This window comes from Rhinolophus hipposideros, assembly GCF_964194185.1.
Source record: "Rhinolophus hipposideros genome assembly, chromosome: 13".
Taxonomy (NCBI): Eukaryota; Metazoa; Chordata; class Mammalia; order Chiroptera; family Rhinolophidae; genus Rhinolophus; species Rhinolophus hipposideros.
Genome location: NC_138059.1, coordinates 24,692,614 through 24,712,455, shown reverse-complemented (window position 1 = coordinate 24,712,455; position 19,842 = coordinate 24,692,614). Strand labels below are relative to the sequence as shown.

General features: G+C 34.3%; 1 protein-coding gene across 6 annotated transcripts in view; it reads right to left on the bottom strand.

The window, feature by feature from the left end:
- Positions 1-11,630: 11,630 nt before the first annotated feature.
- EIF3E (eukaryotic translation initiation factor 3 subunit E) overlaps positions 11,631-19,842 on the bottom strand; it is a 231,524-nt gene continuing 223,312 nt past the window's right edge. For all 6 annotated transcript variants that reach the window (XM_081070770.1, XM_081070769.1, XM_081070771.1 and 3 more), the window contains 3 exons: positions 15,173-15,275; positions 14,758-14,892; positions 11,631-13,804 (listed from right to left, as the gene is read on the bottom strand). In XM_081070770.1, the coding sequence (XP_080926896.1) occupies positions 13,766-13,804; positions 14,758-14,892; positions 15,173-15,275 (277 nt within the window). In that variant the 3' untranslated portion in view covers positions 11,631-13,765. The remainder of the gene's footprint in view (positions 13,805-14,757; positions 14,893-15,172; positions 15,276-19,842) is intronic.

The window sequence follows — 19,842 nt, the reverse complement described above, 5'->3', positions numbered from 1 at the left end:
TGATTTATACCTTGATGTGGGTAGTGGTTATGGAGGGGTGTGTGTGTGTGTGTGTGTGTGTGTGTGTGTGTGTGTGTGTGTGTGTGTGTGTGTGTGTGTGTGTGTAGCTGTATGTATCTAAAATTTCATTGAGCTATACATGTTAAGTTTGTACATTTTACCATATGTATGTTTTACCTCAAATAAAAAGTTAATTTAAAAAAAAACTACCACGAAAATTCTTGGCACCAGTGTTGCTGGCAAAGTCGTATTTTCAAAGACTAGACATTTCTCCAGCTATACAAATTGCCATAGAGTTTGTAAGTAAAGCTATTGAATTAGTTTTATGAAATTAGCATAACTATGGAACTGAGACGAAATGACTGAACCACTTTCATGTAGAAATAAAGATTTAAAAAACAAATTATTAGCAAGACACTTCAAAAATACATTAAAAAGTTAAACTTTCACCAGGACAATGCAGGATTCATTCCAAAACTGCACATAGTTCACTTTTGAAAAATGTTTTCATGTATTCTACCACAGATGTCAGTAGATGTCAAATGGTATTCCATAAAATTAACAGGTTTTTAGCAAAGTAGCAGAATAGAAGACAAATATGCTACAAGTAGTAGCTTTCTTTTCAGTCAGCTAAAAAAAATTGGGAAGAACGATTGCATTTGCTCTAGAAATAAGAAAAATAAAATAATTTTAATGGAAATTATGTAGGGCTCTTTTGACAAAGTTATAGCCCTTTCCTTATATAAAATCAGATTCAAATGTAGAAACATACCATCGTCCTGAATGAACAGGATAATTTTGCAAAGACATCATTTCTTCCTAAAATAGGTGTGGGGTAGCTTTGTAATGTGTCAACTTTCCTTTCTATTTCTCATAAAAGTAGACAGGAGAGATTCTTATGGGAGACTTAAAGAGTGAAAGTGAAGCAGCAGTCATTTTATAGTTTGTACACATTGTCACTGATCTGTACTTTTATCTCTTGGTGTGATATAGTGTCCAGGCCTGCAACACTCTGCCTTCCCCTGGATCCTCCTTCAGCTGCTCTGACTCTTGGGCCAGGTGTGTGTTTGGCCCCTTGACCAAAGGCAGACACCCACAACACGCCACCACGGGCAGAGCCAACCAGAACAGGGACTTGTTTCACTTCCTGTGAAACAAGAGGCCCAGGGATTGAAACCTTGTCCTTACTCTTCCCACTGTACCTCCATCTTTGTTTCCCAACTGCTTGCCCGCTGGACTTCAAGCTCCAGCATTACATGCAAAGAGCGCAGCCTTGCAGACACTGTTTAACCAGCTCCTACAATTGCATAAGATCACTTAAAGGCAATCAAAAAGCATGATAAATGTTTAATGTCTTTGATATATAGAGTTCCTATGAATAAATTCTTAAAATGCTAACAATAGCTGAAAAATGGAGGAAAATATGAATACTCATGTAATTGGTCATTAGACATATGAAATCAATATGGAATATCAATTTTATTTAAAGAAATACAAATAAAAATAAAAATTGCCTACCAACTATAATTTACTAAACCGTTAAAAACCAAAGTCTAATCTCACTTACTGATAGTGAGAAAGTAAGTTAATAAATGGTTTTCAGAGGTCAGTTTGGCCAAACATATCAGGAGCCTTGTGGGAAATAATTCTGCTCTTAGAAATCTAACCTAAGAACACAATTAGCATTTGTACATTTAATACACAAAGATGTTCCTTGCAGTGTTACCTATGCTAACAAACCACTGCATACAGTTATTTGTAAATAGGAAATTGTTTTGACTATATCATGGTACATTCATAAGATGAAGCCATAAGTCTCCATTAAAAATTACATATTTCAAATATTAAAATAATAAGGTAATGTTCATAATATTTTACATGAAAGGAATGGCCTACAAAACTTTGTAAAATATAAGTTACATTAAAAATTATAAATGAAATTAAATATAAAAGTAGTAAAATAAAGGACTAGAAGAAAAATACATCAAAATGTAAGTGGTGATTATGTAGGGGATTATGGATTTTTTTTTTTGTCTTTTACTTTACTTTTCTTATATTTGTTTTTTTCTTTATGCTTTTTTATATTTAAATTTTCTAATATTTTTATAATCATAAGAGATAGGTGTTATTAATATACCAAATCATTGTTCCCTGATGGTGGGATTAGGGGCAGGTTTCTGGTTTTATGGAATCCTAGTTTTTTTAATGTATTGAATTTATAATCTGACTTTTTATAAAAATCACTCTTTTCACATTATACGTAGCCTCATCTCAGAGGCCAAGTGAGAACACTTGAAAGTCTCTGATGTTCGTGCAAAAGCTGAGCAACCTTTCTTTCCCTCAAAGTGTGAGATCTCTGAGCTAGAAGATGAGTAGAAACAGTTAAACTGATTAGTAAAGGTCTTTCCAGTTCTAATTGTTTGAAAGCTCTCATCTAATTGCTTCCAACAAATGGTTCTAATTCTATCCTCTTGGGCCACACAGAGTATATCTAATCCTTCCTTTACATGCAAGCCCTTCAAATATTTTGAAAAGTTTTCATTTTCCCCGGTCTTCTCAAGGCTAAATATCTCCAAATTCTTTAACTATTTCTCATAGGTCATGATTTTGTCTTTTCAACTCAATGCCATCTTTCAGCTACGTTTCATTTTTTTCACATAATAAATGGATGAGAAAACCTTATTGACTAACCATGAAAAAAGATAGAAGGTCAATGGTAAGAGTTTAAGATTTATTTTTCAGTACTATTTATTAGAAAGGAATTTATTTTTCCTTTTAAAAGTTGAATTTCCAGGAACTGTTCACTCAAATACTCAGAAAATTCTAGGTTAAGGATACACTTTACTAAATTATTTAATTATTCCTGGAAGCAGGGGGGCAGTATGGACTATTGTTCAGAAGCAGAGGCTCTGGAATCAGACCATCTAGTTTCAAATCCTTCTCAACTATTTATAGCTATATGACCTTGACCATAACTCTGTTTGTTTCCTTCTCTGTAAAAAGGATGGTAATAATTGGACACATCTCATAGGTTACTGAGAATTAAATAGAATAACGTATGTAAAACACTTAAGTCACAGTGCGTGGCACACAGTAGTCTTTTTAAATGAAACAGTTTATATATGCTCCCAAAGTCATTGAAAAATCTTCAAGATAAGTCTATTTGAAGACAGCAACTACATGGAGCATCTATATGAAGGAAGAATGTGATCAGAAAACAAAAGCTATGATAGTTACTAACAGTAGCAGTATTTCATTTTCCAATCCCAAGTGCATGATTTCATTTAAAACTTGTACTTTTACAAATTCAAGTCAGTGGACACAGAACTTTAATGTGAAGGACAGGGCTTAATAGGGCAGACCAATTAAATAAATTCAGTATTCCGGGGAGCCATGATGAGGGCTTGAGTCATGGAAAAGAGGAGGTAGTTTATGACAATGAAAACGACCATTTTATTGAGTGCTTATCTGGTGCTAAGCACTCTCACTCAATGAAGAGGAACAGGAAGTGGAAGAGAAGGGAAAATGGGGAGAGGAGGGTGGGGAGGGGAAGGTGGAGAGAGGAGTCCAGGGAGGGCAAGGGCAGGAAGCAGGGAGAGGGGAAGAGTGGTAGTAGCTCATATGCATTGAGTGCAGGCTCTGTGTTAATTGCTGCACATGAATTATTTCATTTAATCCTATTAACCTACAAATAGGTATTCATGTTACTTGGGCAAATAACATTAACCTCTATAGAGGTTAAGTTACTTGCCCAAGGCCACAAAATTTATAAATGGCAAAGAATTCAAACCTAGCTCTTAACCACTAAGTTATCATTAGGGAAAGACTGTTTAGATAGTGGGAGCAAAAGGACAGGGAAGAAAAAAGATTCTGTCTAAATAACAGAATCAGTGGTGATAAGAAATACGGATTTGAGTGGGGACGGGAGGTGGAAGAGAGAGTAGAAGAATTTTTTGGTTTTTGCATTTCTGAAGGCACTATCCTGAGGCACTCTAAAGAAAATCGGGACATTTAGATTACACTAAATCAATTTCACAATTCAAAGGAATTGACAGCTGAAAGTAAAAAATAACACTTAAAAGACAAGGTAACATTTTCAAGCCTTCCTTTTACTCCATTTTGATTTCTGGGAAAGTAACATGAAACATGGAAGATAACAAAAGCACTTTCCTTTTTTTTTTTTTTTATCAAGGTGGTTTTTTAATTTGGTAAATTTAGAAACGTCCATGTTTGCCTTGATTTGATAAAATAAAATTTAGTAACAGGAAATAGCTTTAACCAATATTTCCTTAAATTCACACACTAAAGGAGACTTGCAGGATCCAGCAGCATGATTTCATCACGCCCTGCTCACTCTCAGAGAAGCACAGAGAATCTGGCTGGTGAATGGCCGTGCCCACGCTTTCCTCTTCTGGATACACACCTGATTAAAGGCTACAGGATCAAAGAGCAAAGTGCTTACAAAGCACTTACAGCAAAGTGCTGCAGACCCAAGAGCTCATTTGTGAACGGAATCACTTAAAACTATTTTAAAGGGTCATCACAAAAGGAGTGCTTATTTTTAGAAATGAGTTTTCTTTTGATACAAAGAAAAATGTTGGCCATTTCCCTTATGTTTATAACAACATTCCAATTTAATCTTCAGTTTAAAAATTCTTTAATTATTGCACAACACTGTTTTGTTGATTGCACAACACTCACATCTCTGATACTAAAATCTAGACTTTTCTACAAGTGTGTGTGTGTGCGCGCGCGCGCATGCATGTGCGTGTGTATGTGCATGTGTATGCATGTACACACATTTTTTTCCTTTATGTCAATAATATACATTAACGTTATGGTTTACAATTTTAATTATTTTCAGAGGAAAGCTATAAACAGGAACAGAAGGAAAACATGCCTGCTATAAAAACATTATATTTTTACTAATTTCATTTTTACTTACCCAAGTCTTTTTCTGGTAACAGCAGTGGAGCTGGAAAGAAGCATGGTATTGTGCAGGTATCTGTTCCAAAAGTTTATTCTTTGGAATTCCACATCCCTGTTCTCCGCCACTTAAAGTCACTGACATGTATATATACATAAGGTCTTCAAGTAAAAGTAACTAATAGGTGTTGGAATTATTCTTAGGGTGATGATTAGAATCTCCTACAGAAAAAGGCTTTCCAATCTAAATTTCCTTTGTTGGTTATCATGACTATCACTGAAAAATCTGGAAGAACATATGCCAAAACACACAACCACATGTTTTTTGTCCAGTCATACAGAAGAACCCAGTATAATTATTCTTGAATTAAAATCAAAAGCAAGTTTATAAGAAGAGATCTATGTTCTTTTAAATACTGAGACTTCCTCTAGTATTCAGTTGACAACAATCACTGTATTTACTTGACTTTTGTTTATAGTAAAATTAAAAGTTGAAAGCCAAAATGTCTTACCAATTTAAATAAATTATATGAAAAAAACACCACATACCACCTTATACCTATATATGCCTTTGGCATTTCTATTTTGAGCAAATATATTGTTCTAATGTAGTATAACTTTAATTTTCCTTGTCTTATATTGTTATATAAAATTTAATAGTGAACTTTTAAAAACAAACAAGCAAACAAACAAAAAACAAAAGAAGTTTGTGTGCTCCTGGAAGACAGAACCAAAAAAACATTGGGTAAATTAAAAAAAAACACACACACATTAGTTTTGCTTCTCTACAATTTAGTCATTATAGTAGAATATAAGTTTCAAACACACAAAACCTCGAGTCTCCTGGTGCATCTTGTGTTACCATCTCTTATTCCACTGGCATTCCTATGTTGGAGCAGAGTGTTCTTAGGATAATTTAGCTGAAAAAAAAAAAAAAAGCTACAGTTCTTCCCTGTTGTCTATTCAAATATTCAGAGCTGTCAAAGGGAGTTTTTGCACTTTTTTTCCTTAGGTGCTCTAGAAGGAAACAATCTATTTCAGTAATTTTTTTCTTTTACCTTGATGAATGATGTTTCACCTAAACATTCATTGTTTTCTAATACGAGAAATGTTAACATTTTATGAAAGAAATAATTTTGTCAGTATGACTATATATTTTTTTTATTTTTTATTTTTTTCACTTTATATTCACCTGTTCTTCCCAGAGCTCCTGAAGTCACTAATGGTCAGACAAGAAAGAATTGCCAGAGGGCCAAATGGTAAACACAAAGAATAATGTCCAACTTACAAGGCTGTTCTGAGACTCACTTGAATTGATGTAAATGATTACAAGTGAATGTTAAGTAAAAGTGAAAATATGAAGTAAATAGAGTCATTACTACTAACTGTTAGTGAAAGCTCATTTGAGTCCTCCACGTCTTCAGAGAACAAGGCCTCAAGTTCAATCTAAGGGAGTTATGGCTGGAAAACGAAGAGCGTTCTCTATGCCATCCAGTCAAACCTGAGGCATACCGATCATGTAGAGCTCTGGATGATCTCTGAATCAATGAGACCATCCACATTCCACCCAATATTTTCTAGGGAAGAAATTTCATTTTTTAAGTAAAAATGATAACAAAAGTTCCAATACTCATTTGTCACAGTTCCTTAAGTTTTGTCCCTATCGATGTAGTGTTTACATTGACAGCAGCACATAGGGCATCAATGTACTGACCTTTGAATATACATAGATAAAGCTTCTGATCTCCCATTATGGGATTCATGCTTTAGGCTTTGTTTTGTTTTTAAAAGTCGTGACGATTTTAAGCTGATCTTTGTGCAGTTTTCTGGTCTCCTTCACATCCAATGGCATGCACTTAGGAAACAGCTGGCAAAGGTTCAAAGTGCAAATCTGTGGCTGGGAATGGAGAAACACTAACTGGCTTATTCACAGATGGACCAACAGCTCTGACCTGATTAGCCAACTGAACAAAGACATAGCTAATCACATGCTTCCTCTCTATACAGACTATTTGTCTCTAAAATTAAGTGTAAAGCTGCATACTCTCTAGAAGAAACCAGAGGGAATCACAGTGATGCCCTGTTATAGAATGCTGCTTTAACACTTCCCAAACATCACCAGTGTACCTGAATGAACAAATGGGTAATGAAGGAGCAAATATGTACAAAGTATCTACTATTATGCCTACTATTGGGGGACTACAAAGATGAACAAATCATGGTTACTCTGTTTAAAGGGCAATGTAGACGGCAAGGAAAAAATGTCCACAAATAAGTGTAATCCAATAGTATTTCATTTCCCTAGGAGAGCTGCCAGATTTCAAGTCCTGATTAAATACGAGTGTCTTTCTGCGATCCAAGTTTTTTCCCACGCCATTAGGCACATAAGCCATGCATCTCTGGTCCCCAAACAGTTGCTGCCTAGCACTGATCACGTGGAATCTTAGATGTATATCTTTCAGTAGGCAGCCTTACATATACACACGTAAGTATACATAGCTTATTTACCTGGCATTGTGCCTAAGTGCCCAAGCTGTTTGCCAGTTCAAACTGTCAACTTCTCACAGCTCAATTGTCTGTCCTCGCAACACTTAAAAACAAAATTAATCAATCTGGCATTGTTCTCCCAATCTCATCAGACTAAATGGAAGTCAGCACAAGAGTCACAGTTTTAGAACCAAAATAGGAGATGGCCTTAGATTAATGTTATTTCTTGCAGATTATAACAGTCAAACAGTTTATTAAATACATGAGATGAAAAATTAACAAAACATAAGTGTTTGTGCTACCTCTCCAGGAAGTTAACACTTTTCCAGAGAATGGCTTGATCTCTGAGAGAATTAAAAATGCATGGGAATAAATTATGCATGGAAAGCACACTAAACAGTTTAAGAGCAGGCTATTTTCTAAGGGTCTAATTAAAGACTCATTGGAAGTTTTAAACATTTCACTCTAGCACATAGTTTGGCTCTGACCTTGATTACTTACTTTTCTTACTGATGGTCTTTACTACTCAGTATTTTACTACTGATCTTGACTGCTGAGGAGAATCTGATTTGGCAGTAGTACTAGAACCAAAAGGGTTTACTTCCCAGCTGACCTCTTCAACACCCAAGCAGGTATTTAAGGATACCTGTATCCCTTCCTTTGTCTACACATCCACCACCTGGAAAACAAAACAGTGGTCATGTGGGGATCAACAGTAAACTGACAAACAACATGAGCAGTATATTGTGAATTTGGAAGTCAATAGTTTTGTATGCTGTCCAGCTGTTTTCCTGACCACTGGGAACTAGAGAGGAAGGAAAACATTTGAAATCATTAGTATAGCTGTCTTTATTTTTACTTCCACCATTACTAAGGAAGAGCCAAGACCAAGGAAAAGACAAGTTTTGAAATTTTTCACAAATTGCAGTAACATAATGATTTTAAAAAATCTTCAATTGACCTTAACCATAAAAGAAGTATCTTACAACAACACTTCATAAATCTAAGTGTTTTCACCTACAGTAGTACTTACCATATTGTATTATGTTTTCGTCTCAGACATCAACTGTGAACTCATAGAGAAAAGGCTTTGGAAGTCATTTTTTGTTTGTGTTTAATCTCAAGTAGCCAGGCACACAAAATGTTTAATATTGTCATTAGACAATTAGGAAATCAGAGAATAATACATGATTTTGTTCAAGATCACCTGATAATAACAATGTTGTTTTTCTTGACAAGGTACATTTATCAACCTTTTCCCTTCAAGCCATTTTTTTTCCATTCTACCATTGTGAACAAACTTCATTTATTGTTTCATTAATTTAATAATTTATCGAGAGCGCAATACAAGCCAGGCATTAGGGATTCATTAATGAATGACAGCCTAGGACAGACATTTACCAACTAATTATAAAATTAATAATGTAAATTACAAGTGGGGTAAATAACACAAATAAGACCGACAATAACCTCTAACCTTGTCTAGGGGTAAGGAAAAATTTTCCTTGAGAAAGAAAATGCCAAGTTTTCCTTGATAACTGAGTTGAGTTCTGGAAGACAAATAAAATACAAACTAGAAGCACATGTGGGCATGGGAATTGGGAGTTGAAGGAAAAGTCTCAGGTAGCAGGAATAGCATTGAAAATATCAAAGCATAGGAAGAATTGTTGTTCTTTAGAGGAGTGCTTTTCAAATGTGGATTGATACCAATTAGTGGATTACGAAATAAATGAGGGCAAAAATCACCATTAAATAGAATAAAAATAATAGAGATCACATATTGTAAGGGTGGGTATCATTTTATGAACTTTTTGCATTAAATATATAATTAAAATATATTAAATATATTAGTTATATATTAGTTATATATACTATGTATATATATTAGTAAAATATATTAGTTAAATATATATCATTAAATATGATGTAAAATGCTTTTTTTTTTTCTTTTTTTTACTCTGTAGCAGTCAAAGTTATCTTGAAGCTACTGCTTTACAGGACTGAGGCAGCCAGTGGGGTTTGAGGCTGGCATTAGATGAGGCTGATGCAGCAAGCAGGTAATAACAAATAATGAAAGCATCTTAAGGATTTAGTCTTTAGGCCAAGAACTTTAATCAGGGGAGGAAAAACACTGGTCAGAATTTAACTTTGAAAAGATTACTCTAGTTCTATAATGTAGAATACAGGAGAGAGTAAGGGTAAAGAATAGTTAAAAATAATAATTTAGAAGCTAATTTATGCATAAGTGATGGATGATAACTTGGGCAAAAATGATGACAGTAGATTCAAAACAAACTATAAAATAAATTTAAAGAATACAAGTGGGCATTGAAAGTATAATCAAATAAGAGACTAACAAAGATGAAAAAAATAACTGAAATATAAAATCAGTGGATATTTAACAGCAAACTAGACACAATTGAAAGGATAATGAACTGGAAGACAGATCTGAAGGAATTACCCCAAGTGCAATCCTGCACAGGTGACAAAGAAAAAATATGACAGGGAGGGAGGTTTTTCTGGAGTGGAAACTCATAAACTGGAGGAACCAGGAAGAAATACCCAAAGAATAATTTTCTAGAACTGATGCAAGACAAAAGCCCTTTTTAGAATCAGGGGTCCAATGAATCCCAACTAGTATAAATAAAAATAATATTCACAGTTAGACACATAGTGAAACTGCAGAACACTAATGAAAAGGAGATCCTTGAGAAAAAAAATCTAATTACAAAAGGAATGAACAAGAAAAATGGTATTGTATAAAATATCTCATTTTTGAGGTTACAATAAAAAGGACAGGAAGATGATTACAGTAAAAGCTTTCCTCATATTGTTGGGGGGACAGAGATTAATTTTAAGACTTTAAATTAAAACATGTTAAAATTTCTATAGTTACCCCTATAACAGAGTATTGCCCAACTAATAAGAGAGGAAAATGGAACCATACAAAGGCAAGAAATGGGAAGGACAAATTGGAACAAATAGAAAGCTCATAAGATGGTAGAAATAAACACTTACATATTAGTAATCATAATAAAAGGAAATGGATTTAACTCTCCAGTTAACAGACACATGGTTGTTAGGCTGGTTCCCAAAACTCCAGAATAAGCTAGAAGCTGGAAATACCGTGTTCATCAACACTTCAGTGAATTAATATGGTATATTCAGATAATGTAATACTACAAAGCAGTGAAAGAATGAACTACAAATGAATAAAACATGGATGAATCTGTGTTGGGAAAAGCAAGTCACAGAATATCAAGTATGATTTCAACTAAACGTGAAAAATAAGCAAAACTAAACATTTTTGTTAGAAATATAGACATAAACAAACACACACACCAGGCGTGCCAAATGTATACAATTGGACACTTTCGTCATTGTTGCTCAAGCAGTTCGCCATAATCAGTGTCTGGATGCTGATGGTAACCACTTTGAGTACCTCTTGTAATTGCGTATGTGAAACGTGACTTGTATTCATCTTTTGTTATCAGTATATATTACAATTTTAAGTTTTCTTTTCTTAAAATGTGTATACATGTTTTTGGCAACACACACACACACACGATAAAACCTTAAGTAAAAGTGAAGGAATTATTAACACAAAAATCATGGTAGTGGGTATTTCTTAGGGGCAAAAAAGAAAATACAGTTAGTGAAGGGTTCTTGAGTGGTAGGTAGGAGGTACTGTGTGTATGTGTGTGTATAATACTTCGTATTTTAAAAAGCATAAACACAAATGCTTGTGAATGCATAGAAACTCAAAAGACAACTCTTCAATGTAAGCTGCTGACACATAAGAGTCTCACTGTTTGTTAAATGGAAACAAAGAACACAAAAGAAAATTAATCAATACATAATTTGTGCTCAACAACTTACCGCGACAGTTTACCTGCTATCAAAACTTCAGGTTAAATCCAGAAGTTAGTAATTTTTTTTTATGGAAACCAAAAATGCACTTAACGATGAACAAATGTTTGGTAATGTGGAAAAATGCCATTTTTTTGTTTGTTCTTTTAATTACTAGTAATCCATAGTAGCATTATCTCTCAAGTTCAAAGGGCAACAATATGTGAAAAGAAAAAGCATTAGAAAAAGTGAACATTAATTATTCATGTAACAGATAACCTTAAAGAACAAAAAATTTTAAAAATCAGATATTCTTCAGTTTTTTACGTTCCAATAGGGTTTTTTTTTTTTTTTTTTTTTTTTTTTTTGGTAAGGCCACTGGTATCCAATGATTATACTGGTTGAAAAAAATAGAATACCCTTTTGCTCTCATTTGATGATAATGTTGCCGAGACTTACTAGTTTTATGGATCATAAACATCATTTACAAAGTACTATACACATATACAGGTTCACCCTTTGTAAATTTAGTCTGGAAGGATACGTAAGGCGATAAGGAGGGGCAGTGTGATATAACTAAAAGCTTGTTTCCAACTCCTTGCTTTAACATTTAATAGATGTGACCTTGAGTAACCATCTATTTCCTCATCAATAATATACAAGTATTAGCATCAAAATTTCAGTGTTTCCAGGCATAAGTGAGGCACTCAAACATTTGATTCCTTTCCTTCTCCTTAGAGTTGTTTAGAGATATAGATGTAAAAATGTCTAACACAGTAAATGCTCAATATTAGTTTTCTTTCTTCCCTGGGGTTTTCTATTGGTCCACTAAGGCACTTTACAGAACTGTTAGACTTGCTTCTCACTGCTGGCTATGTAATCACCTAGAAATCTTTGCTATTAATGTGGCTTGGTTGAGAGGCAGTCTTAGAATAAAAAGTGAAGATTAATGTGCCTCTAAAAACTTTTTGCCTTTCAGTCACTGGCGAAGAGGCAAACAGGCATTTTAACATCCTTCCCAACATAGCTTGAATGATGTATGCAATTTTAAATTGTTTTATCTAACTATAGATCTATTTCTTATAGGTCTACACTTTCAATTTACAGAATTAGCTTTTACACATGAGGTAAGGGTCTGTTTCTATGTAGTTACTGACATGCCGCTTTTTGGTACTTTCTCTATGAACCTCTACCATTTTGTACTACAAATGATCCTCTAAATCTGGCATTTTTCACAACACTAGTTATAGATGAATAAAATAGTATGTGGCTTACCCTAAAGCTCCTTCCAGCTTCAGCACCACTGGGGTACAATTCAGAACCAACACTACAAACCTGAGGTCTGAAACCACAGCACATGGGACAAACTTGGCCCATATTTTCTAAATTTAACTGAATGTCGAGGATGGCCTGATCAGATATAAAATAAAAGAATATAATTACTATTTTTTATCTTTGTACCACACCTTGAAAGTAGAAACAGAAATTTCTATTGTCAGACTGGGTTTCAGTTCAACAACCAAAGAGAGACTCAAACCACTTCTGTGTAAAGGAGACTCAATCAAGACTTTATACACTTTATAAATATCTTGAGTACCCAGTAAATTCTGTGTGTGTGTGCGTGGTGGTGGTGTTTGTGGGAAGGGGAAGTGGTATTTAAAATATTCAAGGAGGCATTTATAAAATTTATCTAATATTCCTATTTAGTCTCTGTAGCTGGCTAGTAAGTGACTAAGGAGCCATTTTAGGAAATTATGAAACAGCAGCTTCATTTGAAATAACCCCAAGCTGGAAACCATCCAAATATCCTTCAATAGGTACATGGTTAAGCAAAGTGGTACACAAATACCGTAGAGTACAACTTAGCAATAAAAAGGAATAAACTATGGATATGTGTCTGGCAACTTGGATATATCTCAAGGGCATTATGATGAGTGATAGGTCATATGCTGTATAATTCAATTTCTACAACAGTCTCATGACAAAATTTCAGAGATGGAGAACAGATTAGTGGTTGCCAGGGGTAGGAGCAGGTGGGGGTGGCAGTTTTATGATTACAAAGGGGTAGTATGAGGGAAATCTTTGTGATGATGATAGTTCTGCACCTTGATTGCAGTGATGGTTGCACAAACCTACATGTGAGAAAATGGCACCGAGCTATTCACACATACTGTACCAATGTCAATATCCTGGTTTGGATACTGTGCTATAATTAACATAAGAAAAAAAAATTGGGAAAACTAGCTTTAGGCTACAGGGAACTTCTCTGTACTATTTTTGCAACTATCTATGAATCTATAATTATTCCAAAATAAAGTTAAAAATCACACACGTGTATACACAAGGAAGTTCACAAGATAATGAAACAGTAAATTTTATTCAAATTCTCCAAATTTTATACTTAATATGTTCATTCTTTCTAAAATGTATGTCACCCTTTATATAATGGTTTTATTATTTCATCTTTCTTTTATAGTTTTCTTCATCTTTTCTTTACAGTTCTTCAGTAGAAGCCAGAGTCTTGAGTTGCCCAATTAGGAGCCTAAAATACACAAAGACAGGGTGAAAAGACAGTACTTTCTGAAAAAACATAGAAGTGATACTAGCATTTCCTTTTAGCACTACTCCTAGCAAACCATTCTCTAAGATTTTAACAACCTCTATAATTACTAAATGCCAGATGTCCCACTTAGAACGAAATAAATATAACTATCATCGGATATAGTTTTTGACCAATTATAAAGTATAACAATGACACTATTACTAATATTATAACAAAAATCAATACAATGGACCCTAAAGGATACAAAAAACCCATTAGAAGTTACATTTCAGGCTCAGTTATTCCAGATTTGGTTGGAAAAAAACATTGACAATAATTTCCTAATTCTTCCTTCTCTTTTAAAATTGAAGGACTATTCTAAGGACACAAATCTGTTGCTAAAACTTCAAACAAGGTCCCTGAATATTCCACAACGGCTGTCTAAAACTTTCCTATCCTCCAGTTACACATAAACATAATGGCTGAAAAGCATTAAAGGTAGTTTGGGATTCCAAAATACAGTCATTCAAGTTCTTTTAATATCTAATACATAGCATCTCTATCAAAAAGGGTTTTTTGTTTGTTTTTGACTTAGTTACATATGAATATTAGAACACAAATTTCAAACACTTGAAAAGTCTACACATGTATCTTTGGTCAGTATCAAAATGGTATGTTGACAATCCTGAGGAAGTGAGTTTTATGAAGTCACACAGAAAGAGTAAAAGGGAAACAGCTATAATACACTAAGAACACTTAATTTTTTTCAGTTCCCTTAACTAATACATATAATACATGTCAGAAAAATTATTTTCTTAAACAAATGTTCATTCCCCCAACGAATACAAAATCAGATACAACCGATATTAACATGTTCTCAAATTAGGTCCATGTAACATTTATATTACTTTATTGCTAAATCCCATACAGAATAGAAAATGTATGGTTCTTACCTCTGACCTACTATTCTGATTAAGTTTCTTCTCAATATTCATTGCCAACATCTGGCTTCTAAATGAAAGGCTTTTGGTCTTTTCAATCACTTGCTGATAGGGTGAGACTGCATTGTTACCCATAACCACATGACCCTAAAATGAGACAGAGGGAAATTGATCTTGTAATGTTAATGACTAAGTTTCTCAGATAAGTCATGTGCATGACATAACACTACATGACTGATGCACATATTTTTATGCGCTGTAGAAAAATGACATTTATCCAGCAACAAAAAATAGGAGGTTGCTATTGCCTTCAAAGACAAAACAAATTCTTAATAGAATAAAATGATCTAATGAAAACTTCACCCCCAAAGCATAAAATAAACAGTAACTGACATCTTGTATGTAGGATAGCTAACAGAATACTCACTAATTTAGAATCAATCTTGGCATCCAGTCGAGCATTTCTAATCAAATTTACAATCCACCTTTCAGCTTCTTCTGGAGTCATGTTCAGTTTATCTGCCAACATGCTAATGAAAAAAGTAAAAACAACATTAACTGAGTCTAAAAACTTACTTTTGAGTACACAGTCTTTGACCCACACTTTGCAGAGAGACTTTTAGGTATTTATGGGTCACTTTCTCTTAAATACTATGAGTCTTAATAGCTTCATTGTTCCATGTTTTGCTATTATCTTACACTATTGCCTTATACTACTCCATTTCACCAACCAGACTGTAGACTCCTTAAGGGCAGGGCACCATATTCTGCATCTACATAAATCTTTCTGGCTTCCAGTAAAGTACTTTCTACTTAGCAAGTGCTCAAGTAGTAATGATCTAAGGGAGAAAATGTTTTATAATGTGCGATGACTGTACAAATTAAACCCAATACAAGGAGCATCAGTAATAAGTATAATATAATTAAAAAACATAACTAAAACTCAGGGCTGCTATGTATGTCCATACTGTAAACTCTGAAGGTACTCCCTGAAATTGTACACTATATAACCTAAATGGTCACTGAATTTAAGAGAAAAGAGGGGCACGCATACACATACCACACACACTCGCACACACACACAGACAGGGAGGGAGGTGACAGACACCAAGATCCTAATCTAAAGTCTCTGATATCAACCAATCTGCATTTTATTTTTCCAGTTTATGATCAGGTTGAAAAAGAGGGGATGCAAGGCTCAATGTAACAAGACTAAAGGCAAGCACCAGCCTTGGCGGTAGGCAAGTCAATCAATCAGTCAGCGGATGGAAAAGTGTCATGTTTGCACTATAGATTTTAAGGGCATATATTATAGTACATGGTGTTTATGGTGCTGTTTAAACACAAACATTTTTTCACCTGTCTTCACTGAAGATAACGTGATAACGCACACTTGCCAGGCCTTCCAATATTATCACTGGTTTGAAGAAAAGAACTAGACTATCAATAAATCAATCCTTAGACTACTATAAACTAAAATTCCTGATCTGACAGCATTCCCAATTTTAAAATATAAATGTTTAAGACACTGGCAATGATATAAGTATGTAATCCCAGAGCTCCCAACCCAATGTAACCATCCTAATTAATAAAAACACCTTTATGGGACTAATATAATCTGTGCTACCCCTATTTTATGTTTATTGCAAAGAGTTAATAAATTTCATTCAAAATGTCAAAATTAAGTTAGGCTATCAATAAAATTATTACAAATGAAATTACAAACTAAATCTATGAAGACACACTCGTTTAAAATGTACCCTTGAAATATGCTGGGAGTTAAAACCATCACAAGTGTAAGCCAACTCAACCATAAAACTTCCTGGATTTATGTGTCAAAATTTTGTTCTGTTTTTATGACTAATTTTGCTGTAATTATGTAAAAGAGCATAAAAAACAATTAATTCTTGTTAATGACTATTACTTCAAATGGACAGATTTCATTTTATTCTCTTTATCACCGTTCTCTAAACCTCATTTTCTTAAGCTACTAAAAATAGGGAAGTGCATCATTTTCCTTAAATAAGCAAGCGATTTCTGACTAGGAAAAATTCCTACAGCTGTTTCCTGTGGCTTCCGAATAAACTCCTTGTGTCTCTTACTGGTGCATGACTCATTTTAGAGGCATATAAATTTCATTCTCTTCTTCATTGCTCAAGCAAGCCAAAGTCTGATACTTTTATCCGAAGATGCTACTCTAACGGTAAAGAACAGATTTTCTGAAACATACTCATTATTGTATTATTTCCTACATTAATTCATCATTTGCATGCCTCCTGCATCTACCAAAATACAAGTTTTTAAAATGAGACCAGGCCATTTTACTCCGAAAAGCACTAATGAAACAATCTGCACTAAATATATTAAAACTCCAATTTTCAAGATCTCTATAGTTTGCTTTTAAAAATCAGAAACATTATTCCCAGTAAGCCACTAATTATGTATAGTTGGTATTATAAAGATTTTAAAAAAGTGATTAAGGCTGTTTAAATAACAAATTATAATGCAACACTCAGTCTTGAAGCCTAGGTTATCAAATTCCTCTTCTTGCTGTCCATATCCAACCGAGAAGTCCTATGAATTATCTCTTTATCCATTGTGTCTTCTCGAATGTCCTTACCAATTTACTCTCATCTTCAAAGACTCTCCTCTTCACCAGCCACACTAAACCTGACTGTTCATTAAACATACCATGTTTTTAACCACGCCAGGGCCTTTGCACATGAGGTACCTTTTGCCTTCCTCTACCTCTTTCTTCACTTAGCTGTTACATAGGTTTCAGCTAAAACAGCACCCTCATAAGCCTTCCGAACCGTGACATATCTGTCTGGTACTTTCACAGCCCTCTACTTCTTTTCATAGCATTCATAACTGCTGTAATTGTTCTGTTGAATATCTGCTTTTATGACAGACTACATATGTAACCCAAAAGCACGCATCATGGCTTCCCTGTCCACTGCTATAAATCCAGCAATTAGCACAATGCCCAGTTACTCTTTGGTTCCTACCCTAGTTCAGGCTCCATTACTGTTTAATAGTTTTCAAGCTAACCTACCTCGAATCTCTCCTTAATCTATTTTACATAGCTGCCAGGTTAGCTGAAACCCAACTAACCAGTTTATTTCCAGGTTCCTTTCAAAACTTTAATGGAGCCCTTCCACCAACACAATAAAATTTCAAAATTCTAAGTGTCTCTTTCATGGGTTTCTGCAATTTAGGGGAGAATCTAACTTTTCAACCTCCCGTTATTCTCCCTCATGAATACCACATGCCAGCCAAACCAAACCAATTCTCTACCTTCCCTGTCATTCATTCAACAAAATATGAACTGTGTTAGATACTGGTGACAAAATACAGTCTGTTCCCCACCTTTATAAAGTTTAAGCTGGGGGTTGGAGTAGGGGACAATCACCTAATCCACAAAAATATATAAACTATTATGAGTGTCATGATGAAAAAGTGGAAGCAGTTATGTGAGATGCAAAGGATTCACGCGTTCTAGTCTGGAGATTTAGGGACAACTTACCTAAGAAAGCATTTGTGTGAGATTTTAAGATAAAAAGAAAATTCTATTCTGCATAACGCCACCTAGAACTCCATCCGTTCTCCTTTACACCCATATTCTAAATCTCATATTCCAACATGGCTGGGGAAATTTGGCAACATGCATCAAGACACATAAACGTCTGCACCCACTTTGGGGATTTAGTGTTTTGCATGTGCTTCTTGATCCTTTACTTATTAAATCAAGTCAAAGAAAAACTTAAAGTAAGGTCCAAGAAGTATTAATAAATTATTGATGGCATCTCAGGTTATGGGGGCTACCAATCACTCTGAGGGGGAATTAAAGAATTGGCAACAATCCAGTTTCTTTTAAGTAACAGAAACACACACACAGTAAAAAAAATAGAAAAAAATACTCAAGTTCTTTTACATACTACTGATTTTATGCAAAAAAGTAAAGATTTTTTTAAAATGTAATTTTCTATTAAAGCTTAAAATACCAAGTTGCTTTAAGTTATTCTATACCATGCTTACCTTGTATTATTTAAAATAATTCTGTTTATCAATAAGCTAAGACAAAATGTATTAAAATGTAGAATTTCTGAGAAAAATATTTAATTCAACACAAAAAGTAATTTCCAGATTATTTAGATAATGTTGAAAATCTCACCCTTGTCTGTAGGCAGTTTAAAGTAGACATTTAAATGTTTTGTGTAAATCCTTTATACACATCTTTCAGTTCATAGCTTTTCTGTTCAAGTGACACAACATGGTAGTGAATATGTTAAATAAAAAATATATATGGCACCACAAAAGTCCCCAAATAGCCAAAGCAATCATGAGAAAGATGAATAAAGCTGGAGACATCACACTTTCTGCTTTCAAACTATATTAAAAGCTATAGTAATGGTACTGTCCAGTACAAGTATGGTACTGGCATTAAAAACAGACAATAGAAAAAACAGAATAGAGAGCTTCCGCACAGCAAAGGAAACCATTGATTTAAAAACTTGATTTAAAAATGGGCAGGGGCTCTGAATAAACATTTTTCCAAAGCCATACAGATGGAATAACAGGTACATGAAAAGATGGTCAACATCACTAATCATCAGGGAAATGCAAATCAAAACTACAATGAGGTAACACCTCACACCTGTTAGAATGGCTATTACCAACAAGACAAGTAGTAACAAGTGATGGAGAGGCTGTGGAGGAAAAAGAACCCTCATACACTGTTGGTGGGAATGCACATGGTGCGGCCGTTATGGAAGGCAGTGTGGAGGTTCCTCAAAAAATTAAAAATTGAACTACCATGTGGTGCAGCAATTCTGCTTCTGGATATTTACCTGAAGGAAACAAAACCACTAACTTGAAAAGACATATGCATGCCCATGTTCACTGTAGCATTATTTACAATAGCCAAGATATGGATGCGACCTAAGTGCTCACAGATAAATGAAAGGATAAAGGAAATATTACACACACACACACACACACACGAATATTATTCAGCCATAAAAAAGAATGGAACCTTTCCATTTGTGACAACATGGATGGATCTTGAGGGCATTATGCTACGTGAAATAAGTCAGA